The sequence below is a fragment of the Rhamphochromis longiceps genome, linkage group LG4, assembly GCF_057381845.1.
Source record: "Rhamphochromis longiceps isolate RC_006_pf linkage group LG4, R_longiceps_female_GT1.1, whole genome shotgun sequence".
NCBI classification, from domain to species: Eukaryota; Metazoa; Chordata; class Actinopteri; order Cichliformes; family Cichlidae; genus Rhamphochromis; species Rhamphochromis longiceps.
In genome coordinates, this window is record NC_140560.1 from 38,037,628 (window position 1) to 38,058,038 (window position 20,411).

A 20,411-nucleotide genomic window follows, 5' to 3' on the forward strand; every position below is an offset into this window, starting at 1 on the left:
AAGGGCAAGCAGTTCACATTTGCCAATGTTTAGGTGGAGTCCTGAAGCTAAAGAAAAGGCATTAATTGTGTTAATAGCCATCTGCACCTGTGAAGCATCTTTTAAAAAGAGAGTGGTATCATCAGCAAGTTGACTAATGAATATTTCTTCATCTGCAATTGTTATACCTTTCAGAGGACTGCGTTTAATATAATCAGAGAGGAGTTGAGCACAGATGAGAAATAAGTATGGGGAGATGGGGCAGCCTTGCCTGATACCGCGGTTCAAGTTAAACCTAGGTGATGTACCTGCTTGTAGTTTGATGGAGCAATTCACATTTTTGTACATTGTTTTAATTGCATTCTGAAAATAAGGGCCAAAGCCAAATTTGTCCAAAGCCTGAAAAATGAAACCATGTTCAATCGTGTCAAACGCTTTGCAGAAATCTACAAATAAGATAAAGCTATCATCCCTACACAAATCTGCATAATCAATTAGGTCAGAAACAAGTCTGATGTTGTTGGATATGTGTCTGTTAGCCATAAAGCCAGAGTGAGTTTCATCAATAATATCATTCAAAACAGCTTTCAGTCTTTTGGCAAAGATCTGAGCTAGGATCTTATAATCATTATTAAGGAGGCAAATTGGCCTCCAATTGTCAATATAAGTGGGATCTTTCTTTGGCTTTGGGATTAGGGTTAACAGACCTTGTGATAAAGTGGGGGGAAGAGACTGATTTATAAGACTTTCAATGTATATATTAAGAAGAAATGGAGCCAGTTGATCTGCAAAAGTAATGTAAAATTCAGAGGTTAAGCCATCGGTTCCTGAGGATTTATTAAGTTTAAGACGTCGAATAGCAGGTAGCACTTCACTAATAGATATCAACCTATCACAGAAACTCATCTGATCTTCTTTAACTGTTCGCACATCAGGGATTTGTTCCATAAAGTTCAGAGCAGCACTCTCATCAAACTCTGACTTGTATAAATTTCTATAAAAATTGGAGCAATAGGTGGAGACTTTTCGGGGATCATCAGTTATAATACCGTCAATATTAAGTCTCCGAACAGAACTAAGTTTAGAACGAGATTTCTCTAATTTAAAAAAATAGGATGAGTGTTGTTCACCTTCTTCTAACCATCTTCTCCTTGATCTCACAAAGGCTCCCTCTGCTTTCAGTTTATAAATATCATTTAACTTACTCTGTTGCAAAGCTAAGTCAGTTTTATCTTCTTCAGATAGGTTCTCTGGTGGGATCTGAGTGAGAGCAGATATCCTAGTAATTACATTAATTTCTTCATTTTTCCTCTGTTTTGCTGCAGATGAGCCATACTCTCTTAAATATTTAGTGGCTTCAAATTTAAAGAGTTCCCAGTTTTGACAGTAGAGATGACTGGTTAGGGCTTTATCCCAGAAACGTTTGATTAATGACAAAATATCTTCAAGCACTTTTTCATGTTTTAGAAGGGAGTTATTAAGTTTCCAGTAGCAGCTCCTACAAGTTTGGGCAGCATTAGTATTGAAAAAGACCTGAAGTGATACCGCTTTGTGATCCGTGAGTGGAGTTGGCATTATATTGGCTATAACATTATCCCTATTTAAGCAATCAGAAATTAACCAGAAGTCAATACGGGATTTAGAAGAGTTGGATTTGTTACTCCATGTAAATAGTCTGGCTTTAGGGTTTTTAAATCTCCAAATGTCTATTAAATGAAACTTTTGCATGAATGTATTTAAACAACAGGACAGAGAGTTATTTGAGCTAGGTGGCCATCTGTCTAGTGAAGGATCTGGAGCAATGGAGCAATGGAGGGGGTAGGGACAAATAAGTAAATACTTCAGCCTACTCCTTTTCAAACAAATAATGGAATGATATTTTGTAATGATTGTGAAGGCACATGTTTGAAATGTTTGAAATAAAAATGAACTGAACTGAACTGAACTGAACAATGTTAAAATCGCCTCCAACTAATAACAGGAGATTCGGGTATTTGGATAACCAGAACAAAAAGCGTGTTTCAAGGGCATCCAGTAAGAAGTCATTATCAGACTTAGAATTAAAACCATACACGTTGGCAAGAAGAAGAAGTGTACCATCAATGTTGACAATCATTAACACATAGTGTCCTTCTGAGTCCATTTCAGAGTGCATAACATTCCCATTAAATTTGTTCTTCAGAGTAGTAACTCCTGCCGATCTTTCTGATCCATGTGAGAACCATAGGTCCTTGCCCCACTGTGTTTTCCAAAAAGCAGTATCCTTAATAACAGAATGTGATTCTTGAAAAAAAACAAAGTCAGTATTCTGTTGATTTGCAAACAAAAACAAAGCTTTTCGCTTAACAGTGTCTCTTAAACCCCTGACATTGAGAGAACAAAGTGATATAGACAGTGCGGCTTTAACACAAAATAATGAACAGTTTACTTCCCATAGTTAACATGGAACTGGTATTAACTTTTATCCTGAACCTCAAAATTGTAAACAACCCCTCTGACATCTTTAACTTTATACCTCAAGGAGGGCATGAAACCTCCATCATCGCAGGTGCAGCTTGATCCTCAGGCGAAGTGAGCGTTGGGTGCACCTCTTTCCCCTCAATGATCACACGGACCCCGGCAAAGTGAGCTCTTTTTCCTTCTTTCCTTGCAGCATCAATAAGAGGCCAAAGCTTCTCTCGAATTGCCCTGTCAGCAGAGGACAGATCTTCAGTGAACCTCATGTAGTTTTCTTTCAGAAAGGAACAGTTTTTAGCTTTTCTCCAGATCAAGTCACGAGCTGATCTTGTCACAAATCGAATGATAACCAGCCTTGGTTTCTTCTGAGTTTCGCTGTAGCGGCCCAGGCGATGAACTACATCAATGCTGTTTTTGAATCCTGCACTTGTTTCCCCGGCAACAGTGCAGCAGATGTCAAGTACTTTTCTGGTGATGTCTTCTTGCTTTTGCTCAGGGACACCTGAGAGCCTGAGATTCCATCTCCGATGGTATCTTTCAACTTCGTTGACCTTCAGTTCTACTTGAGACATTCTGCTGCTGTTTTTTTCACAAGTAGCTTTAACGGTTTTGGTGACATTCTTCAAAGATTCTACTTCCAAGAACATGAAGTCAATAGACTTCTTCATGGCCTCGATGTTAACAGTATTCTTGCTGATCATAGCCTCCAGATTATCTGAGCGCTCATTAATTAAAGTAGCAATGTTGTTTTGCACATCAGCAAGAGTTATATCACCTTTGTGTTTTTTACCATCTGGTCTGGCTGGAGTATCGGGATCCGAGTCCGGCAGTGGCATCAGTTCAGGACTTTTGCTGCGGTTGTAGTCATGTTCGGCAGTCACGGCATTCTTGGGGCTGGTTTTTGAGCCAACAACACCTGTGTTTCTCTCCATTTCCTTGGTTGCTCCTTTGGTTAGACTTTTAAACTTCATGGGTGTTTCTTTTTCCTTCCTTTTGCTTCCCTGAGTTGCTGAAAACATCGCTGAGGTAACAGAGCTTTCCTGCTGTTAGCTGAGCTATCGCTTTGCAAAGAGGCTTGGGTCGCGAAAAAGTCCTTTGAAGTATGGTTCAGGAAGCCGTTACTTAGAAATGTTGCATACGTGTACTGAATAAACAGTCAGTAGAATAACTCATTTGTGATTCAGAGAAAAAACGACGGCTGAATGGTAAATGGCCTGTATTTATATAGCGCTTTTACTAGTCCCTAAGGACCCCAAAGCGCTTTACATATCCAGTCATCCACCCATTCACACACACATTCACACACTGGTGATGGCAGCTACATTGTAGCCACAGCCACCCTGGGGCGCACTGACAGAGGCGAGGCTGCCGGACACTGGCGCCACCGGGCCCTCTGACCACCACCAGTAGGCAACGGGTGAAGTGTCTTGCCCAAGGACACAACGACCGAGACTGTCCGAGCCAGGGCTCGAACCGGCAACCTTCCGATTACAAGGCGAACTCCCAACTCTTGAGCCACGATCGCCCTAAAGGGAAGTAAAACTGCAAAATCCTGCTTAACCGCGGAGAAGAGTGTCTACCTCGGTCGCCATCTTGGCTGCTCCCCCGCGCTCCCCAGCCAGACCCTTCTCAACGTCCCTGTCACTACCCGATTCGTACCGGAAACCCGATCGGTACCCCGCATGCGCAAATCTTACGTCACTTCCTCTCTTTGCCAACATTGCGACATTCAATATATTTGAATGATACGGTTAGCGCCCAGTTAGCTCCTAGCATTTCTCAACAGCTCTGCCTCCTTTTCGACTGCCCGGGACATTTAAACAATGGATAATCCGTATACAAAGAAATTCATGCTTTTCTCCTCAAGCGTCCCCCGATTGAGCAACAGCGCCGTAAAATAAGAAGAATGGCGCCTAATTACAGAGTTAATAATGCAGACTTTGTAATATCTCACGTGTAGATTCATCAGCCAGATGAAGTGTTTACTGACAATTGACAGTGATAGCGCACATCATCATCACTATTCCAACAATCCTCTCCTCACAGACAAGCATAAACACACTCGACTATCACTAAATCAGATTTAACACACGTTTGTAATGACGATAATTCAGTTTATAATAGGGTTTATTCGCTCGGTCAGCAGGTGGCGGTATCCTCGTACACTGGGGAGTAAACTGCCATTAAACGAACAGAAGAAGAAGAAAACATCTGCACATGCGCAGTACGGATCGGGTAGACCCGATTTGTACGGTCAGACTTTACACATGCGCAGTAAGGATCGGAGAGTCCTGATCCGTAACTTTCTTTTTATTTTTCATTTTTGTCTACATTGTACTGAAATGCTTCATTATTGCAAACATTTTAAGATATACTTGTTATTCTTAACATCTTAACAGATACTCTGACCCATAACTATCGTAAAACGCTACGACCGGAAGTAGAAACCTTTCGCGCATGCGGGGTACCGATCGGGTTTCCGGTACGGATCGGGTAGTGACAGTCCCACTTAAATCCTGCTAAATTTTGGGCATCACAATTTCAAAAGATCACAAAGTCTTAGAAAAAGTAAATATTTTAGATAATGTTGACAAATGTAAGACAATCCTAAATAAGTGGTTACAAAGAGACATCACAATTTTTGGAAGAATATTATTAACCAAAATGGATAGTTTATCTAGATTTATATATCCAGCTTACTCTCTATCAATATCGAATAAAGTTATTAAAACAATTAATAGCTTGAATTTTAATTTTATTTGGAGGAATAAGTGCCATTATATATCTAAAGATGATTTGGTTAAACCATACATTGAAGGCGGTGGAAACGCAATTGATTTTGACATAATGAATGGTGTTTTGAAACTTAAATGGTTAAAATCCTTCCTAAATAATCCACACTCCATTTGGTTTTTTATACCAAGTAAGGTCTTTAACACACTAGGGGGTATCGACTTTCTCCTAAAGTGTGACTTTGAAATTACTAAGCTACCTGCTAAACTCTCTGAATTCCATAAACAGGTCCTTCTTTATTGGAAAATGTTATTTAAACATAATTTCACTCCACATAATGGCCCAATTTGGAACAATAGATATATACTGATGAACAGAAAATCTATTTTTATTCAAGATTGGTTATCAAAAGGTGTTTGGGCAATTGCCCATTTTGTAGATGAGGAAGGACATGTTCTAGGACATCAAGATTTTTGCCAAAAGTTTAATATCCAATGTTCTAAAAGTAAATTTAATCGGGTTATAAAATCCATTCCATTGTCACTTAAAAACATAGTTGTAAATGATATAATATATTCTGACATCTCCCCCAAGTTAAGGCAATTATATATAGATGGTATTCGATTTTGTGATGTTAAATGCAACAATAAGTTTCTTAGATCTTCATTAAGGAGTCTTTATTCTCCAAATTTACTTAGACGTAATTACATATTAAAAGATTTCCAAAGGGAAGAAATTGAAAAAATAAGAACTGATTATATCACCTTCCCTATCCCTCCTAAAGGGAAAGAAGTCCAATTTAAAATCTTGAATAAAATTTACCCGACAAATAGACTCCTTGGTGATAGATTCAAATTAGAAATGGGTAATTGTGTATTTTGTGAAACAGAAGAGGAGGATTTGGACCATCTATTCTTTTTGTGCAATTTTATACAAATATTTTGGTTGGATTTTCATACCTGGCTTTATTCCAGTGGGATTCAAATTACCCCATTTACCTTAAATATGATAATGTTTGGAGTGTTTTTGAAAGAAAAGAAAGCTAATTATGGTGTTACTGTGTTATTAATCTTGTGTAAGTATTTTATACATAAATGTCGCTTTTTTAAGATTAAACCAACACTGGCTCACTGGAAAAACGACCTAAACCTGTTGGTTAAATCTTTGACTTTAGTTAAAAAGAAAAAGGCTGCTTTTTTGTTTCCTTTGTAGAAGATTTTGATTTAGTGAGTTAATAATCTGTTAATTTATGTGACCCCATCTTTATATTTTATTTTCACTATATATGAAAGTTGCTAATATGTAAGAAATGTTTATTCTCTGAATCTGTAATATATGGTGCATTTTGTTTGTATGTTTATATTACTAATAAAAAAAAAATAAAAAAAAAAATCCTGCTAAATGAAACAACTGCACCACCTGCTGTCTCAAATGTCACCCTGCACTGACTCCAGTAACAGCAAAGGATGCTGGGTAATATTCAGTGTGGTAAAGAGAGGACCTACCTACTTTGTCCTTGACCATAAATGCTGGAGCTGTGACTGTAAACCTGTAAAGAGCCAGCAGACGTCACCCAGAGGTTACAGCTGCTGGGCCCCAGTCTGACTCATCACTGTGAGCCACAGCTTAGCCCGCACTAAACAACCAGACCGCTGAGCAGCTGTTTTCATGCAGCGTTTGAAGAACACAAAGTCTGTATGCTCTGATCTTAGTTCAGTAACACATCATTTATGAAGTTAAATAAAATGTCCCTTACTTTTCCTCTTCTTTGCATCTTTCTCCATTTCTGAGTGTCACACCCTGTGTTTCTCTCCCTCTGAACTACAGCACACATGTTTAGTGTCAAACGTCACATAAGCACTTTGTGTGTTTGCTGATGTTTGTTGAGCTGTTAAAAAGGTTGCTGTTGAACTTCCCTGCTGTTTGCTCCTCTTCTGCAGCGCTAACTGGATGCTGAACAATGCTTTGCGACTTTACATCTGCACCATGAACGCATCAACAGTGAGGGTGTGAGTGGAGTGTCGCTATTTTCTTATTGCTGAGTAAATATCTGTAGAAGAAACGCCAGGCTGCAGTTCACAAAACCTCCTGGACAGCTCCATGTTTCCTCTCTAACATCAGTCTGCGATGGTCTGATGGAGGATTCCAGCTGTTCAGCAGTCCTGGCTCTGCTTCGTCCTGTTGTTGCTTACATGATGCTCCAGATGTTGTCTGCTGGTCAGAGGTCTGGACTGCAGGCGGGCCGGTTCAGCGGCCGTGCGGCTGGGACAGATGCAGTCTGCGATTTAGCGTTGTTCTGCTCAAACACGAAGGCCTCCCAGAGACACACGTCAGCACGGAGCAGGTGTCAGAGCAGTGTATAAACACCTGTTTATACCTTTGAGCAGTGATGGAGCCTTTCCAGATGTGCCAGCTGTCAGCTCCGATGCCCCCCATGAGAGCTGCAGGCTTTGACCTGAGCTCTGATATCGTTAGTCTGGAGGATGTGGAGTCCATTTTTGGCTCATAAGTAGAATAAGTCATCATAAATATAAGTAGTAATAAATAACGTTAAATGATTGGTCAAAGCATTAAAATTATGTTTTAAAAACTACAAAAAAAAAAATCTCCGCCTACGAATCCCAGAATGCCCCTGTGCGAGGAGCAGCCGGCTCCACGTGCTCGGAGGTTTAAACGAGCGGCTGCAGCGCAGAGAAGGGGCGGGAAAGTGTGTCACTGGGGCACGAGGCTCTCCCCGCGGTCACATGGTCCCGTTTTCTGCCGCGTGCGGGCACGGCGGCCCCCGCACATTCATCATCATCTTATGGCAAGCCGTTATGCGCGCGCGCCTTGTTTCAAAACACACAGGCAGGCAGACAGAGGCGCGCGTGCAGCAGGACGGATCGCTTGGTTCCGCGTGCAGCAGGAGCAGTAGTTTGAATTCACAGAATAAGACCCCGCTTCTTCTTCTGTGGTGGTTTCTTCTCCCACGTCTCCGAGCCTGGGATGCGTGCGCAGCGGTAGCTTTCTGGGACTTTTAAACGAGGGTCGCGTGTGTGACTTTTTCTCGGATGTCACAGTGACCACCGCTGCCATGGACACGAACAACAACAACAACAACAACCCAGGTAAATACGTCCCCTACTCTGCACCTCACGCTTACATTAGAGCTGATAAGAGCGACGCTGTGCGCGTGCGGTACATTGATTTTGACTTTTAACAGTGTGGGGGTCTCTGCTGCTGCTTCAGAGGTCGAGTTTTAAAAGTTGTCAAATTTCACATGGAGTTTGGCAGCAGCGCGGGGTGAAGGCTGAGACAAGCAGGTTACTGGTCGATGAGTAAACTGTTGGTATCGTTAGTATCGGACCACAGGTCGAAGCTTTGAGCACCTGCGGCTGTGTGGCGCGCGAACCTCTGTTCCGGTGTTTGTGTCCGCGGTACAGGTTCTCTCAGCGAGGGGGGCGGGAGCATCGGGTTCAGGTCCAGACCAGGTTCTGGACCCCGCATTGCCCTCACTGCAGTCCCCGTGAGCAGGTGTCCGTGGCCGTGTTTCGGGAACAGCGGGTCCCGCTTGGCACATGTCCGGCGGTGGTCACGGGGACCGTGTACGTGACTGCGCCCGTGTGTTCGGGTAAGTGGGTCAGAGTGACAGCGGTCATGTCGGAGGGTGGACAGGTGTCAGGTGGACCCGCAGTAATGTGTGTGTACGTGCTCGCTCGCTCGCGCCAGTTGCCGGTTCACATGGACCGGCAAACCGAGCCATGTGCGCTATGTTTTCACGGAGCTCCGCGGGCTGTGATTGGCTGCCACTGAGCCTGAGCTCATTGTATAATTCCGCTGCTCCTCCCCCGGCTCCTCCCCCTGTGTGCTCCAAACACGATCACATTTAAAGATTTGCGCACAGTCACGTGGTTTGACGTTTGCTCATTTTCGCTGACGTCAGGAGCCTTTGCTCTCTTCTTCTGCACTTTTATAGTTTGTATTTGTATGTGATCAGATTATTGATCATGGCTGATTCTGATCGATGACCGGGATGAGGATCTTTAGCACACACTGATGGTTCATCGATGATAGTAGTTACAGTCCGGCTCTCACCTGTCCTCACCTGTTAAAGCTGCAGTTTGGGTGTTTTTGTCTCCCCCTGCTGGCGCAGACAAGAACAACACAAACACAGCTGAGCGCTGGTTTCTGTGTGTGGCTTTTATCTGCAGCAGCACAGACTGCACTCAGCTTGTTTCAGGCAGGAGTCACAGAGTTTTATTCAAATGCCACTAAGGATGTTGAGCCGTACACAGAGACACGTCACACACCTCGCCACAGACACCTGCAGCTGACCGCGGTGACGTGGAGCTGCTGGGAGACGCAAGAACACAAAAACATGAATCTGTGTTAAAATAATCCCTCAGGAGTTTTTTCAGACTGCAGGCTTACTGATGTAAATAACGATAATATATTTATCACATGATGTAATAAAGTGTAAACCGACAAATAAAACTCGACATAAAACCTGAACACAGTGACGAACACGACAGGTGAGACGATGTACCTGTGCAGCTGATTTATTTACATTTCTGGGACAAAAGGAGCCAATCAGAGGGGAGTGAGGTCAAGGAGGGAGGTGTGAATGAGTGAGGGAATAAAACAGATGTGAATGATGTATGTGATTTATGGAAGCGTCTCCATGTCTGCTCGAAGTCCGATATTCCTGATCCAGGATTCCTGCTGTATCCCCAGGATAGAGCGCCGCTCTGCTCGCTCTCACAGATCACCGTGTTTGTGGTTTAAAGCTCATCACAGCGGACACTTACTGACACTACACTACCCATGAGCCTCAGCTGCTGGTGCTGAGCTCAATGATAACAGACATTCGCCGCACTGACGTTCAAAGAGCGTTTGGCTCGTGTGAACTTCCTGTCAGCTCAGAGTTCAGCTAACACGTTTCCCTGCAGCACGCCCACAAACCTCAGACCAACTTTAAAAAACATGGCGGCGTGACGCTTAAACACGTACTTAAAAGGTGATAAAGAGGGTTCTTAGAGAACGTTTAGTAAAACATCACTGCAGCACTGTCAGAGAGACTCTCAGGACACGTCAGCGTTCGACCTCGAGTCGTTAGCCGTTAGCCACTTTGAAATTCCCACGGTGAGCAGAGACCCTGATGAAACGCGTTTACGCTCAGTCAAAGAGGGCGAACATGTGTCAGCAGCTGGATCCTCTCCTCTGGAGGTCAGCACAGTGCCTGAAGGAAGCACAGCGTCTTATTCCAAGCACGGATCGTTTAAAACCTTCACGAGGGCCTGAAGATCATGTGATCTGTCCTGAGACCTCGTGAGCAGCAGAGACGTGCCACGTCACCACCGCGAGCGTCAGCGCTAACGGGAAACTTTATTAGAAAATGATTCCCAGCTGGAGCATGATGCTGTTGTCAGGTGGAGGTGAAATGAAGCTTTCTTATCCCACAGTCTGATAGGAGCCTTTGCAGATTACCCAGAATGCACTTTGTGGAGCTTCCTGCAGGGCACGCTGGTTACTGCTCCTCTGAGGATGTGACTGATGAAGTCAGATGAAGGTTATTCTTCTTCTGCGGTTTCAGCTTTAATTATCTCTGAGTGGCTGTCGCTCACGAGACGAAGCAACTCATCTGCCAATTAGAAGGTTGGTGGTTCAATCCCTGGCTCCTCCAGGCTGGGGCAAGACACCAGCCCCAAAATGTTCTCTGACACATCCAACGGCGTGTGTGTCAGTGTGTGTCAGTGTGTGTGTGTGTGTGTCAGTGTGTGTGTGTGTGTCAGTGTGTGTGTCAGTGTGTGTGTGTGTGTGTGTGTGTGTGTGTCAGTGTGTGTGTCACTGTGTGTGTCAGTGTGTGTGTGTGTGTGTCAGTGTGCGTGTGTGTGTGCTCTGGGAGTAGAAGAATCAGTCCAAAAACAAGCCCCTCCTCTTCGCTTTCTCTTCTTATTCTTGGACTGTGAGCAGCTTTGCATGACTGACAGTTCATAATAATCCTTCTGTATCTGACTCTGGGCTGACTCCGCAGGCTCTCATTCATCCTCTGGGATCAGCAAGTTTACTCTCTGTGATGTCATAGAGGTCTGCAGTCTGCAGTCTTGGCTCACACTCAGCTCGTTACGAGAAACTCTAGATTGTTGAGTATGAACATCGCCATAGCAACAGCAGATATATGACAGGAAGTGAGGAGGAGGTCACGTTTAAGCTGAAGAATCTTATTTTACTGCAGCAGAAAACGCTGCAGATCTGTGTGTGTGTGTGTGTGTGTGTGTGTGTGTGTGTGTGTGTGTGTGTGTGTGTGTGTGTGTGTGTGTGTGTGTGAGAGAGATGAATGGCGGGAACGTGAGAGTGTGTGCAGAGGGAGGGTAGGCGTGGGTGTGGGCGGGCCTCTGGCGCTCCAGTCCCGTTGCAGAGCCGTCTGAGTGGAGCAGGCACGTGTCTCAGGGGCGTGACCACGGAGTACACACGAGCCTCCCGCCGAGGCTGCGTGAGGGGGAGGAGGGGAGGAGGAGGGAGGCAGCAGGTTCAGCACAGACATGAGCACAGCTCGGATATTTCTGTGGTCAGACGCTCAGAGGCCATGTGCAGCTTTATAAACACGTCACGTGACCTTCATCAGCACTCGTTTGTGTCTGCATTTCCACACTGAGTCCTCTGTCTGAGTGTCTGTGCTGGTCTGTGAGCTCGCTGTGGTTCCTCGTGTAGCGTGAAGGTGATGGCGGCTGCTCTCCTTGTTCCTGTCTTGGTGACCCAGTTTGTGAGCTGGCAGCGGGCCTTGCTGTGTGAGTGTGTGAACACAGACTCACAAAGCACACATTCAGCCTGAGTCTGAGCAGCAGAACATGAAGGTGATCACAGCTCGCACTGGTCGTGTGTGTGTGTGTGTGTGTGTGTGTGTCACGTGCAGCTCTGACATGTGCAGACAAACATCATCCTCTCATAACAAACAAAGAATCAGGGGTTTCCTCCTGTTAGTGCTTCTGACTCCTCGCCGTGTGTTGACTAACAAACACATCGTTAGTCAACACTAATGCTCTGTGAAGGTCGCTGCGTGTCACGAGGTGAAAGGTGTTTGTCCCAACCTCAGTGGGGTCAGGTAGTTAGTGATATTGTATCATACAGGGACACCAGAAGCTGATACTTAATCAGATAAATTCAAATATTTTGGGAACACTACAAAACAGAGGGCCCATCTCTGCAGCGTGGTCCTGACATAACGTCCAACGCCATCGAAGCCACGGCGGTAAAAACAGGACTGCAGCCTCCCACAGAGATCAAACCTGCCGCTGCACCGATCGTGTTCAGCGGTCACAGTCTGCATGTGCTGCTGATGAAATCGTTGCTCAGAGCTTCACGTGATTTACAGGATGCTGATGGGAGGCAACAGGTCTGCAAACAGTCGCTCTCAGACGCTGTGCACATGTGGCAGCCGATCACTTCATTTTGAGCCCGCTCGGCGGCAGACCAACATTCACGGCAGCTTTCACTGGTGCTTTGATGAAACCTGAGAAGGTGTGAGTCTAAATCCCGCCTCTGCTGAGCGGCGGTACAAAGTCACGCTGCGCTGCACAACGAGCAGAACAAAGAGCAGAAATAAGCACTTACAGGCTTTTATTTTGTAGGAGGAGGCTGTGATGTGTACAAGCAGTAAAACCGAGTCGCTCAGAGCGTTCGAGGAGTAGAGGTGGAACGCTTCCCCCTCACCACTGTCAATAACCTCTGACCTCCCCTTGCTCTCCTGCAGGAGGCGTGATCTCCTACGTGGGCTCCTCCGGAGGCTCTCCCACTCGGACCAGTCCGGTCTCCATGTACAGTGAGAACTCCAACTCCCAGTCCTTCTTCACCTCCTCCTCCTCCCTCACCCTGCCGTTCCTCAGCTCCGGCTCCAGCTCAGGGTCAGCCGGAGACGACGGGTCCTCCTCGGCCTCCTCGTCGGCAGCAGGCTCGCCTCGAGGCCGCGACGACGGCGGCTCTCTGAGGACGTCGCCCAGCAAGTCTGTGGCCAGTCTGACCAGTAAGTACGCAGTTCGTTTGCATGTTTGTGTGTTGAGCTGAACGGAACCTCTGATGTCACTTCCTGTATGTGACTGTGTTTCAGAGCTGAACGGCATGGTGCTGCTCTGTAAGGTCTGCGGCGATGTCGCCTCGGGTTTCCATTACGGCGTGCACGCCTGCGAAGGCTGCAAGGTGAGATCTCACACACACAATGGAACTACCGACTCAATGATAGTATTTGTGTTAATTAATTAAAATCTAAAACTGTTATTCTTATTTTTTGTTTTTGTAATATTTCAGAGTTATTTACTTCCTGTTTATTTTCAAATGCGTTATTTCTTTATTCACACACATCACATGCACACAGGCTTTAAGTGATGATGTGATGAAGCTTCAGTCCAAACTACTCTGCATTTATTAAGGCTGTTGTGTTTTTAACATGTTTTAATCTTTTGTATCTTGTTCTGTTTAATCTGAACAAGCCCCTAAAAACAGTCAGTGATCCCTGTCGGCCTCTCTCGGCTTTTATTACCACTGTTCATTTTAAAGCTCAGTTTTTAAAACCTTACGATGTAGCTACAGCCCAGCCCAGGCAGCAGTATATGAACGACTAACCTCGTATTGTGGATGGATTATCTCAGTTGTTCTCCTGACTGAAGTTTGGTCCTTTTACAGCATCCTGCCATGCGATTGCATTTGTTCCTGACCATCAGGAACCTTCACGTTAACTTTTATCGAGTGGAAGAAAGTTAGCGTTCATCCTCCAGCTTCACTGTGTTTATGCTAACATAGCTGTGTCGCTAGCGGTCACGTAGCACATCATTATATACCAGCTAGCCCAACTTCAGTAACCCTACAAACGCCACTGCTGTTTAGTTTCCTGTCTTCATTTATGTTGGAAGTGATAGCAGAGCTGTACGTTTTAATTTGTTTCAGAAATCTCTCAGTCAGAACATGCTATTTTTGCGTGGAAGCTAGCGAGCTAACTTCCGCTAGCTAACTTCTAACTCCGTTAAATTTAATAAATTCTGTTTTCATGGATGTTAAACTTAACTGTTACACCTGGTAAAGCAGCAACGCTGATCATTTTATTACAGATGAAAGAGTTTAGACAGTTTTTAACTCTCAGTGATGCCGCAGTGTTCGTTTGGCTTTGGAACCTGAAGCGGCTAATGACGTCAGACTTAAAGACCGGATATACAGTCCGCGGATTTTGGCAGTTTTGGGGCTTGGTGGTGATGACGATGATGATGCTGAAGGTGACGGTGTGGGCGTGTCTGGTCTTGCAGGGCTTCTTCCGCCGCAGCATCCAGCAGAACATCCAGTACAAGAAGTGCGTGAAGAACGAGAGCTGCACCATCGTGAGGATCAACAGGAACCGCTGCCAGCAGTGCCGCTTCAAGAAGTGTCTGTCTGTGGGCATGAGCCGCGACGGTGAGCGCCCGCCTCACCTGCACGCCCACCTGCAAGCCCGCACACTCTGAATCCGACCTAACTCCTCCTCTTCCTCTTCTGTCCACAGCGGTGCGCTTCGGGCGGATCCCGAAGCGCGAGAAGCAGAGGATGTTGGCCGAGATGCAGAGCGCCATGAATAACATGGTGAACAACCAGCTGCAGAGCGACTTCCAGCTCGCCAGCCTGTCGTCGTCCTCCTCTTCCTCATCCTCTTCCTCCTCGCCGTGCCCGGGGGTGACCATCGCCCCCCGGCCTCAGCCCTCAGCCCTGCCTCCAGCCCCCTCCTCACCCTCCCCGCCTGCTTCGGCTTCCTCTTCCTCCCCACCGCCTCTTCCCTCCCATCAGAGCTCCTCCCCCTCCTGCTCCCCACCCCCCAGCCCCGGGATGGACTCCACCATTAGCGCCATTGCTCGCGCTCACCGCGAGACGTTCCTATACGCTCACGACAAGCTGGCCAATAACCACGTCCACCACAATGGGGAGGCGGAGCTCTGGCAGCCCAACCGCTGCCCAAACGGTTACCATGCCAACGGCCTCAACACCATCTACCACCACAATAACAACCTGGCCACAGAGTGCTACCTACCGGAAAACAGCCGCACATATCTTCACCGTAGCAACGGGAGGCAAAGCCAGCAGAGCGGTCCCGCTGGTCATGTGACCCAGGAGCAGCGCTGTCCAGTGAAGAAGCAGACGGGGATCGTGCTGGTAAGAGCTCATCCACTGGGGGAGGGTTTACAAGCTGTCACCTGATTGGCTGACGGTGCTGTCCTGTCTCCGCAGGCTTGTCCAATGAACATGCAGCCTCACGCCGACCCCTCGAAGACCCCGCAGCAGATATGGGAGGACTTCTCGCTGTCCTTCACGCCCGCCGTCAGGGAGGTGGTAGAGTTCGCCAAACATATCCCAGGATTCAGCGGTCTGTCCCAGAACGACCAGGTGGCCCTGCTGAAGGCCGGCACCTTTGAGGTGAACCTGTGATGTCACTCGGTTTAGTGGGCGAGGTTTGTGCTGATTGACCCTGTGCACGAGAAAATGCTAACTTCCTGGTTTGAGACCGGATGTGGGGTTGTACATTTCCGGTAGCTTTACTTTGCGGTCAATCGCTACTGCGAAGATATCCTCCAACATCATGTCCAAAACTCGAAAACAGAAAGATGGCGTTAAGTTACAAAGAGCAGAAGCTGGGAACACTCACCGCTGCTGTGTCATAAAAAATCTAATGATCAATTTTGATGTTTAAAGCGTTTAGATCGATCAGTTGTTTACTTCACTCAACACAAGCAGAACTGCATCACTGCAGCAGAAGACACATCGTCCACACTCAGAAGCACATCTCTGTATAGTGACTGGTCTCATGATTCAAACAGGCAAATGTTCAGCATTCAAACTACAGGTGAAGAACAGTCAAACCAGATGTTTCCCGTTATGTTGATATCAGCTAGTCAAGTACACACCTACACAGCATGTTAACAAACCGTGAAAAAAGCCACACAAAAATGAATGATTGTAATGGTTTCTATACATTAGTATGTACGAAGGGTATGTTGTGACTTACCTTCAAAATTACAGCGGTCCCTCGCTATAACGCGGTTCACCTTTCACCTCGCTGTTTCGCAGATTGCAAGTTTGCATGCTTTTTTTTTACGTCACATTGTGTCCTGCGTCCTGATCGCTGCAGACGATCTCCTCCGTGACGTCTCTCCTGTACAGTACAGAGTCGCTGCATCGATGCTAGCAGTGTGACTCTGAAGTGCAGTACTGTATGTCCACGATGTCCACCAAACGTTTGCGCCGTCAAAAAATAAAATTGGCTCCTTGATTTCATCTCTCGCTGGTTATTTTTAGAACATAACACCCGCGATAAACGAGAGACAGCTGAGAAATATAACATTTGAATCCTTTTCTCTTTTGCTCTGAGGCGCGGGGGAAAATATCGACAAGTCGATGAACATCATTTACAGATATGTTGGGTAAATGCCCGAGACATCTATAGAAATGTAAATCGCCGCTTGATTCATTCATTTGCTTAACTTGTTTTGGACCGTAAACCAGGCGCGAATAGGACACCGGAAACAAAGCTCCCCACAGGAGTTTCCGCACCGGAAGTAGCATATGCTTACGTGCACATAGTCAGTTGGTTGATTGAGATTCCTTAGATGCTGTACCCGACCTGACCACTAGGCAAACTGGGGGCGCTGCACCCACCCTCTAGATATTTACCATGTCTTCTCACTCAGCCAGTTACAGCACTGTCATCCAATCAGAGCACATTTTAGGGAAATGACCTCTGACCTTTGAAAAAACTATTGAGTTCACCCTCGAGTCCACAAGAGTGCGAGTTTAAAAACTCCCACTAACGTTCCCGAGGTCAAAGATCTGAAGCTCAGGTTGCTGTTTAGTTGCATTTGTTCATGGAGACGTAGCGGTCGCAGCAGTTGCTTGTTGCAGCATTTGGTTAAGTTAGTGAGTTGCCGTGTTTAGTTGCAGCATTATGTTTCATTGTGAGACGCAGTCTTTGCTGTATTCTGCCCTCGCACTTAACTAGACAGATGGACAACCATCTTCCCATGTAGAAAAACCACAGCGCTGTTCCTTTCTGGCAGATTTATTTGACTGGATGCTTCGCATGGCTTTGTTGAAATACATGAATGTGCCATAGGGGTAGCAAACTGTCCTTCTCCCGCTAGACAGGAAGTAATGAGAAATAGCACTTCTGGTAGGATGTCAAAATAAAATGAACAGTGTGCCAGAAACAAATAAAGATTGCATGAACTTATATAACACTACATAACATGAGGGGCGAATCTTAAGGAGCCAGAACATGCTGCATTGTCTGTAGGTACAGAAAATGTTGCAGATGTAGTCCTGGAGCTACAGCATGATGTTTACTTGTTGCTGCAGATGTAGTTTGTGTTGCAGTTGCTTGTTTTCTGTGTAGATTTGCAGTCACCCACGTCACGAAAGCTTTCTTTCCCAGCTCCTTAGGCTAGTTGCTTGTTGTTCAGTTGCAAGTGTTGCATACGTTGCAACGTAGTGGTTGCTAGAGTTGCTGTTGTTGCAGGATTTGGCTTAGCTGCAGGAGTTAACGTGTTGCTGCAGTTGTAATGGGCGGTGTTTGGCTGAAGTTGCTGTGTTTAGTTGCAGGAGTTTGGATGTGGCGAGTTTTCTAGGCAGAGGATGTTGATCTATTAGCAGGAGTTGCAGATGTAATGTTGCTGTAGTTACACGCCTCCTCGTTGGTTGCTCAAACTCGTGTCAGGCTGAGATCGAATGAAACCTAAATGTGTCGGTGACATCATCGCGCTTTCACTGATTGCCCGTCCTTGTTTCCTGTCTCAGGTGCTGATGGTGCGTTTTGCGTCGCTGTTTAACATGAAGGAGCAGACGGTGACGTTCGTCTCCGGCGCCACCTACAACCTGCAGGAGCTGCGGGCGATGGGCATGAGGGACCTGCTGGGAGCCATGTTTGACTTCAGCCACAAGCTGGCGGCGCTGGAGCTGGACAGCGAGGAGCTCGGACTCTTCACCGCCGTGGTGCTCGTGTCAGCAGGTGAGCAAAGATCGCCGCCGCCGTAGATTAGCTGAAACGTATCGCAGTTATTTAAGCAACGTGTTGAGTGTTTAAGAAGGAAGTATAGAAAATCAACTTCCTGTTTGTAGCACATAACTACGGCGAGTGCAGGTGTAGCCCGAGTTTGTGTGGTTTAGCTGTTGTTGTTGTTTTCGATGCACGTTCAATCATCCAGGTAAGGAAATCGCTAAAAGTTGATTCTTTCATCTGGATGTTTTCAGAGGAGAAACGTTTCTCCATGTTGCTGCTGTAGTTGCACCAACTTGTTGAGTTGCAGGTTGTGCCAAGTTTTGGTGTAGTTGCAAAAGGTACCGTTTGTTCAAGCTGTTGCTGTAAGTGAAGCGTCGTGGTTGCAGTGATTTAGGTAGCAGCGGCGTATGTAGATGTTGTTGCCGTAGTTGATGTCTTGTGTTTAGTTGCATAGTTAATAATTTTTGGTTGTTGTGTGTCGAAGTTGCACATGTCGAGTTTGTTTTTAAACTGTTTAGTTGCAGCTGTTGCTGTAGATGTAGTGGGTGGAGTAGTCACCGGGTTTGGTTCAGTTGCAGTAGTTGTAGACGTAACAGTTGTTGCAGTTGCTGCAGATGTAGTGGTTGCCCGTTGCTCGCTGACCTGCCCTCTCCGTGTGGTTTCAGACCGCTCCGGCATCGAAGACGTGGCGTCGGTGGAGCAGCTGCAGGAGAATCTGATCCGCGCTCTTCGCTCGTTGGTCAACAAGTCGCCCGTCGCCCCAGAGAGCGAGCACCTCGACGTGGACTCGCCACGCTTCACCAAACTGCTGCTGAAGTTGCCAGATCTGCGGACGCTCAACAACATGCACTCTGAGAAGCTGCTGTCCTTCCGCATCGACGTTTGATGACATCACTGCGATGTCACCGCATCGCCACGCTCTCCAGCCCTTAACATCGCAGCGTCATCCAGACCGCATCGGACTGGCAGGATGATGATGTCATCAGCAGAACTTTGCAAGACATGCGTCTCCCCGCCAAAATAAAAGTCTGCTTTAAAACAGCTGGTTGATGTTTTAAAGGAGCAGGCTGCCATTTTTAAACCACACTATTTTAACCTGTGTAAGCCCAATCCGTTAGCTTAGCCTAGCCAGCCCAGTTCTTTGACTTTACTGGAGCGTCGCCAGCAGGAAGTCTGAAAGACAAAAGTAAGAAGCGTGAAGGACGTGGACGACGACAGTACGCTAACTGACGAGCTCACACAGGACAAACCTGTTCGTTCAGCTTCACTTCCACTTCCTGTTGATGTCATCATTCTGTCTGATTTTAGCTTCGTTAACGTTCATGATGAGTTCAGACGCTTTTAATTTGAAAGTTTTCCCAGCTGGAGACAGATGCACACTAAAAGTAGCTCTTTCAAACATCTGGACGCATCCAGCTGCTTTTAATGATTTTAAGGACTTTGGGATCAGCTCCTTCGATTTTCAGCGGCCGGCGATCTCTGACTGCGGCGGCCTCCACTTCCACTCTGCAGGAAACAGAAACTCTTCCAGTACGAACTGATTCATCCTGAACTTCCAAACTGTGGAGCGCCCGGAATGATGACTCCACCTACTACAGAGATGGAGGAGGCGGGGCGTGACCTGGCGACGCCTCAGACAAACCTTATGCAGCTGATGTTCTGTAAAGAAACTGTACATAGCCATGAACACAAAGATCCAGCTATACTTGAACTGTTTCCCTGAGATCTGTTGTACACAACTATTTTTGGTTAATATGAATATATGCCTGTGCAGATATCGTGACTATTAAAGTATGTACGAGCGAGGAAGTGCACCTGATGAAAGAAGATCTCTGATGTGTTTTAATCTGTGGTTTATGTTGTAAAGACGTTATATAAAAATGATATATAAATATATGCACACATGAGTCGTCCTGAATCTATAATATTCACACTGATCATAAAGACGTTACTGCGATGGACTGATGATTGGACGAGTCGGAGCTGAAGTAAAACGACCTTCAGTTTTCTCTCAGCGAAGCTCATTTTACCCACCAGCAGCGGAGGAGAAGCTGGAGTCAGTTACAGCGGCTGGTGGAGATGCTGTAGTGGCAGGGTTTGATGTCACAGACTCAAGCTGCTGCTGGTTGTAGTTGCAGCAGCTGTAGAGCGGGTGATGTAGCTGTAGAAGAGCCTGATTCGAGCTCTCTGTTATTGTACCGCAGCAGCTGTATGTGCTCTCTTCACGCCCCAAATCAAAATTGAGGAGGCTGTAAAGCAGCTC

The 20,411-nt window shown here is 46.1% G+C and overlaps 1 protein-coding gene and 1 long non-coding RNA gene across 2 annotated transcripts in view; one reads left to right on the top strand and one right to left on the bottom strand.

Moving 5' to 3' along the window:
* Positions 1–7,987, bottom strand: part of LOC146672343 (uncharacterized) — a 25,410-nt gene extending 17,423 nt beyond the window's left edge. Inside the window, exon 1 of the long non-coding RNA XR_014911551.1 lies at positions 6,926–7,987. This is a non-coding gene — a long non-coding RNA (uncharacterized LOC146672343). The remainder of the gene's footprint in view (positions 1–6,925) is intronic.
* A 5-nt stretch (positions 7,988–7,992) lies between these two features.
* On the top strand, positions 7,993–20,044 carry nr1d1 (nuclear receptor subfamily 1, group d, member 1). The gene is made up of 8 exons (XM_085404921.1): positions 7,993–8,276; positions 12,899–13,168; positions 13,253–13,341; positions 14,439–14,583; positions 14,672–15,312; positions 15,388–15,573; positions 17,947–18,157; positions 18,814–20,044. Exons 1-8 carry the CDS (start codon positions 8,243–8,245, stop codon positions 19,032–19,034), a joined length of 1,797 nt encoding a protein of 598 aa, XP_085261047.1. The 5' UTR covers positions 7,993–8,242; the 3' UTR covers positions 19,035–20,044.
* The last annotated feature ends 367 nt before the right edge of the window (positions 20,045–20,411 follow it).

Coding starts and splice junctions, on each gene's coding strand:
- nr1d1 (XM_085404921.1), top strand. CDS start 8,243: ATGGACACGAACAACAACAACAACAACAACCCAG. Junction 14,584..14,671: donor TGTGGGCATGAGCCGCGACG/GTGAGCGCCCGC, acceptor TTCTGTCCACAG/CGGTGCGCTTCGGGCGGATC. Junction 15,313..15,387: donor AGCAGACGGGGATCGTGCTG/GTAAGAGCTCAT, acceptor CTGTCTCCGCAG/GCTTGTCCAATGAACATGCA.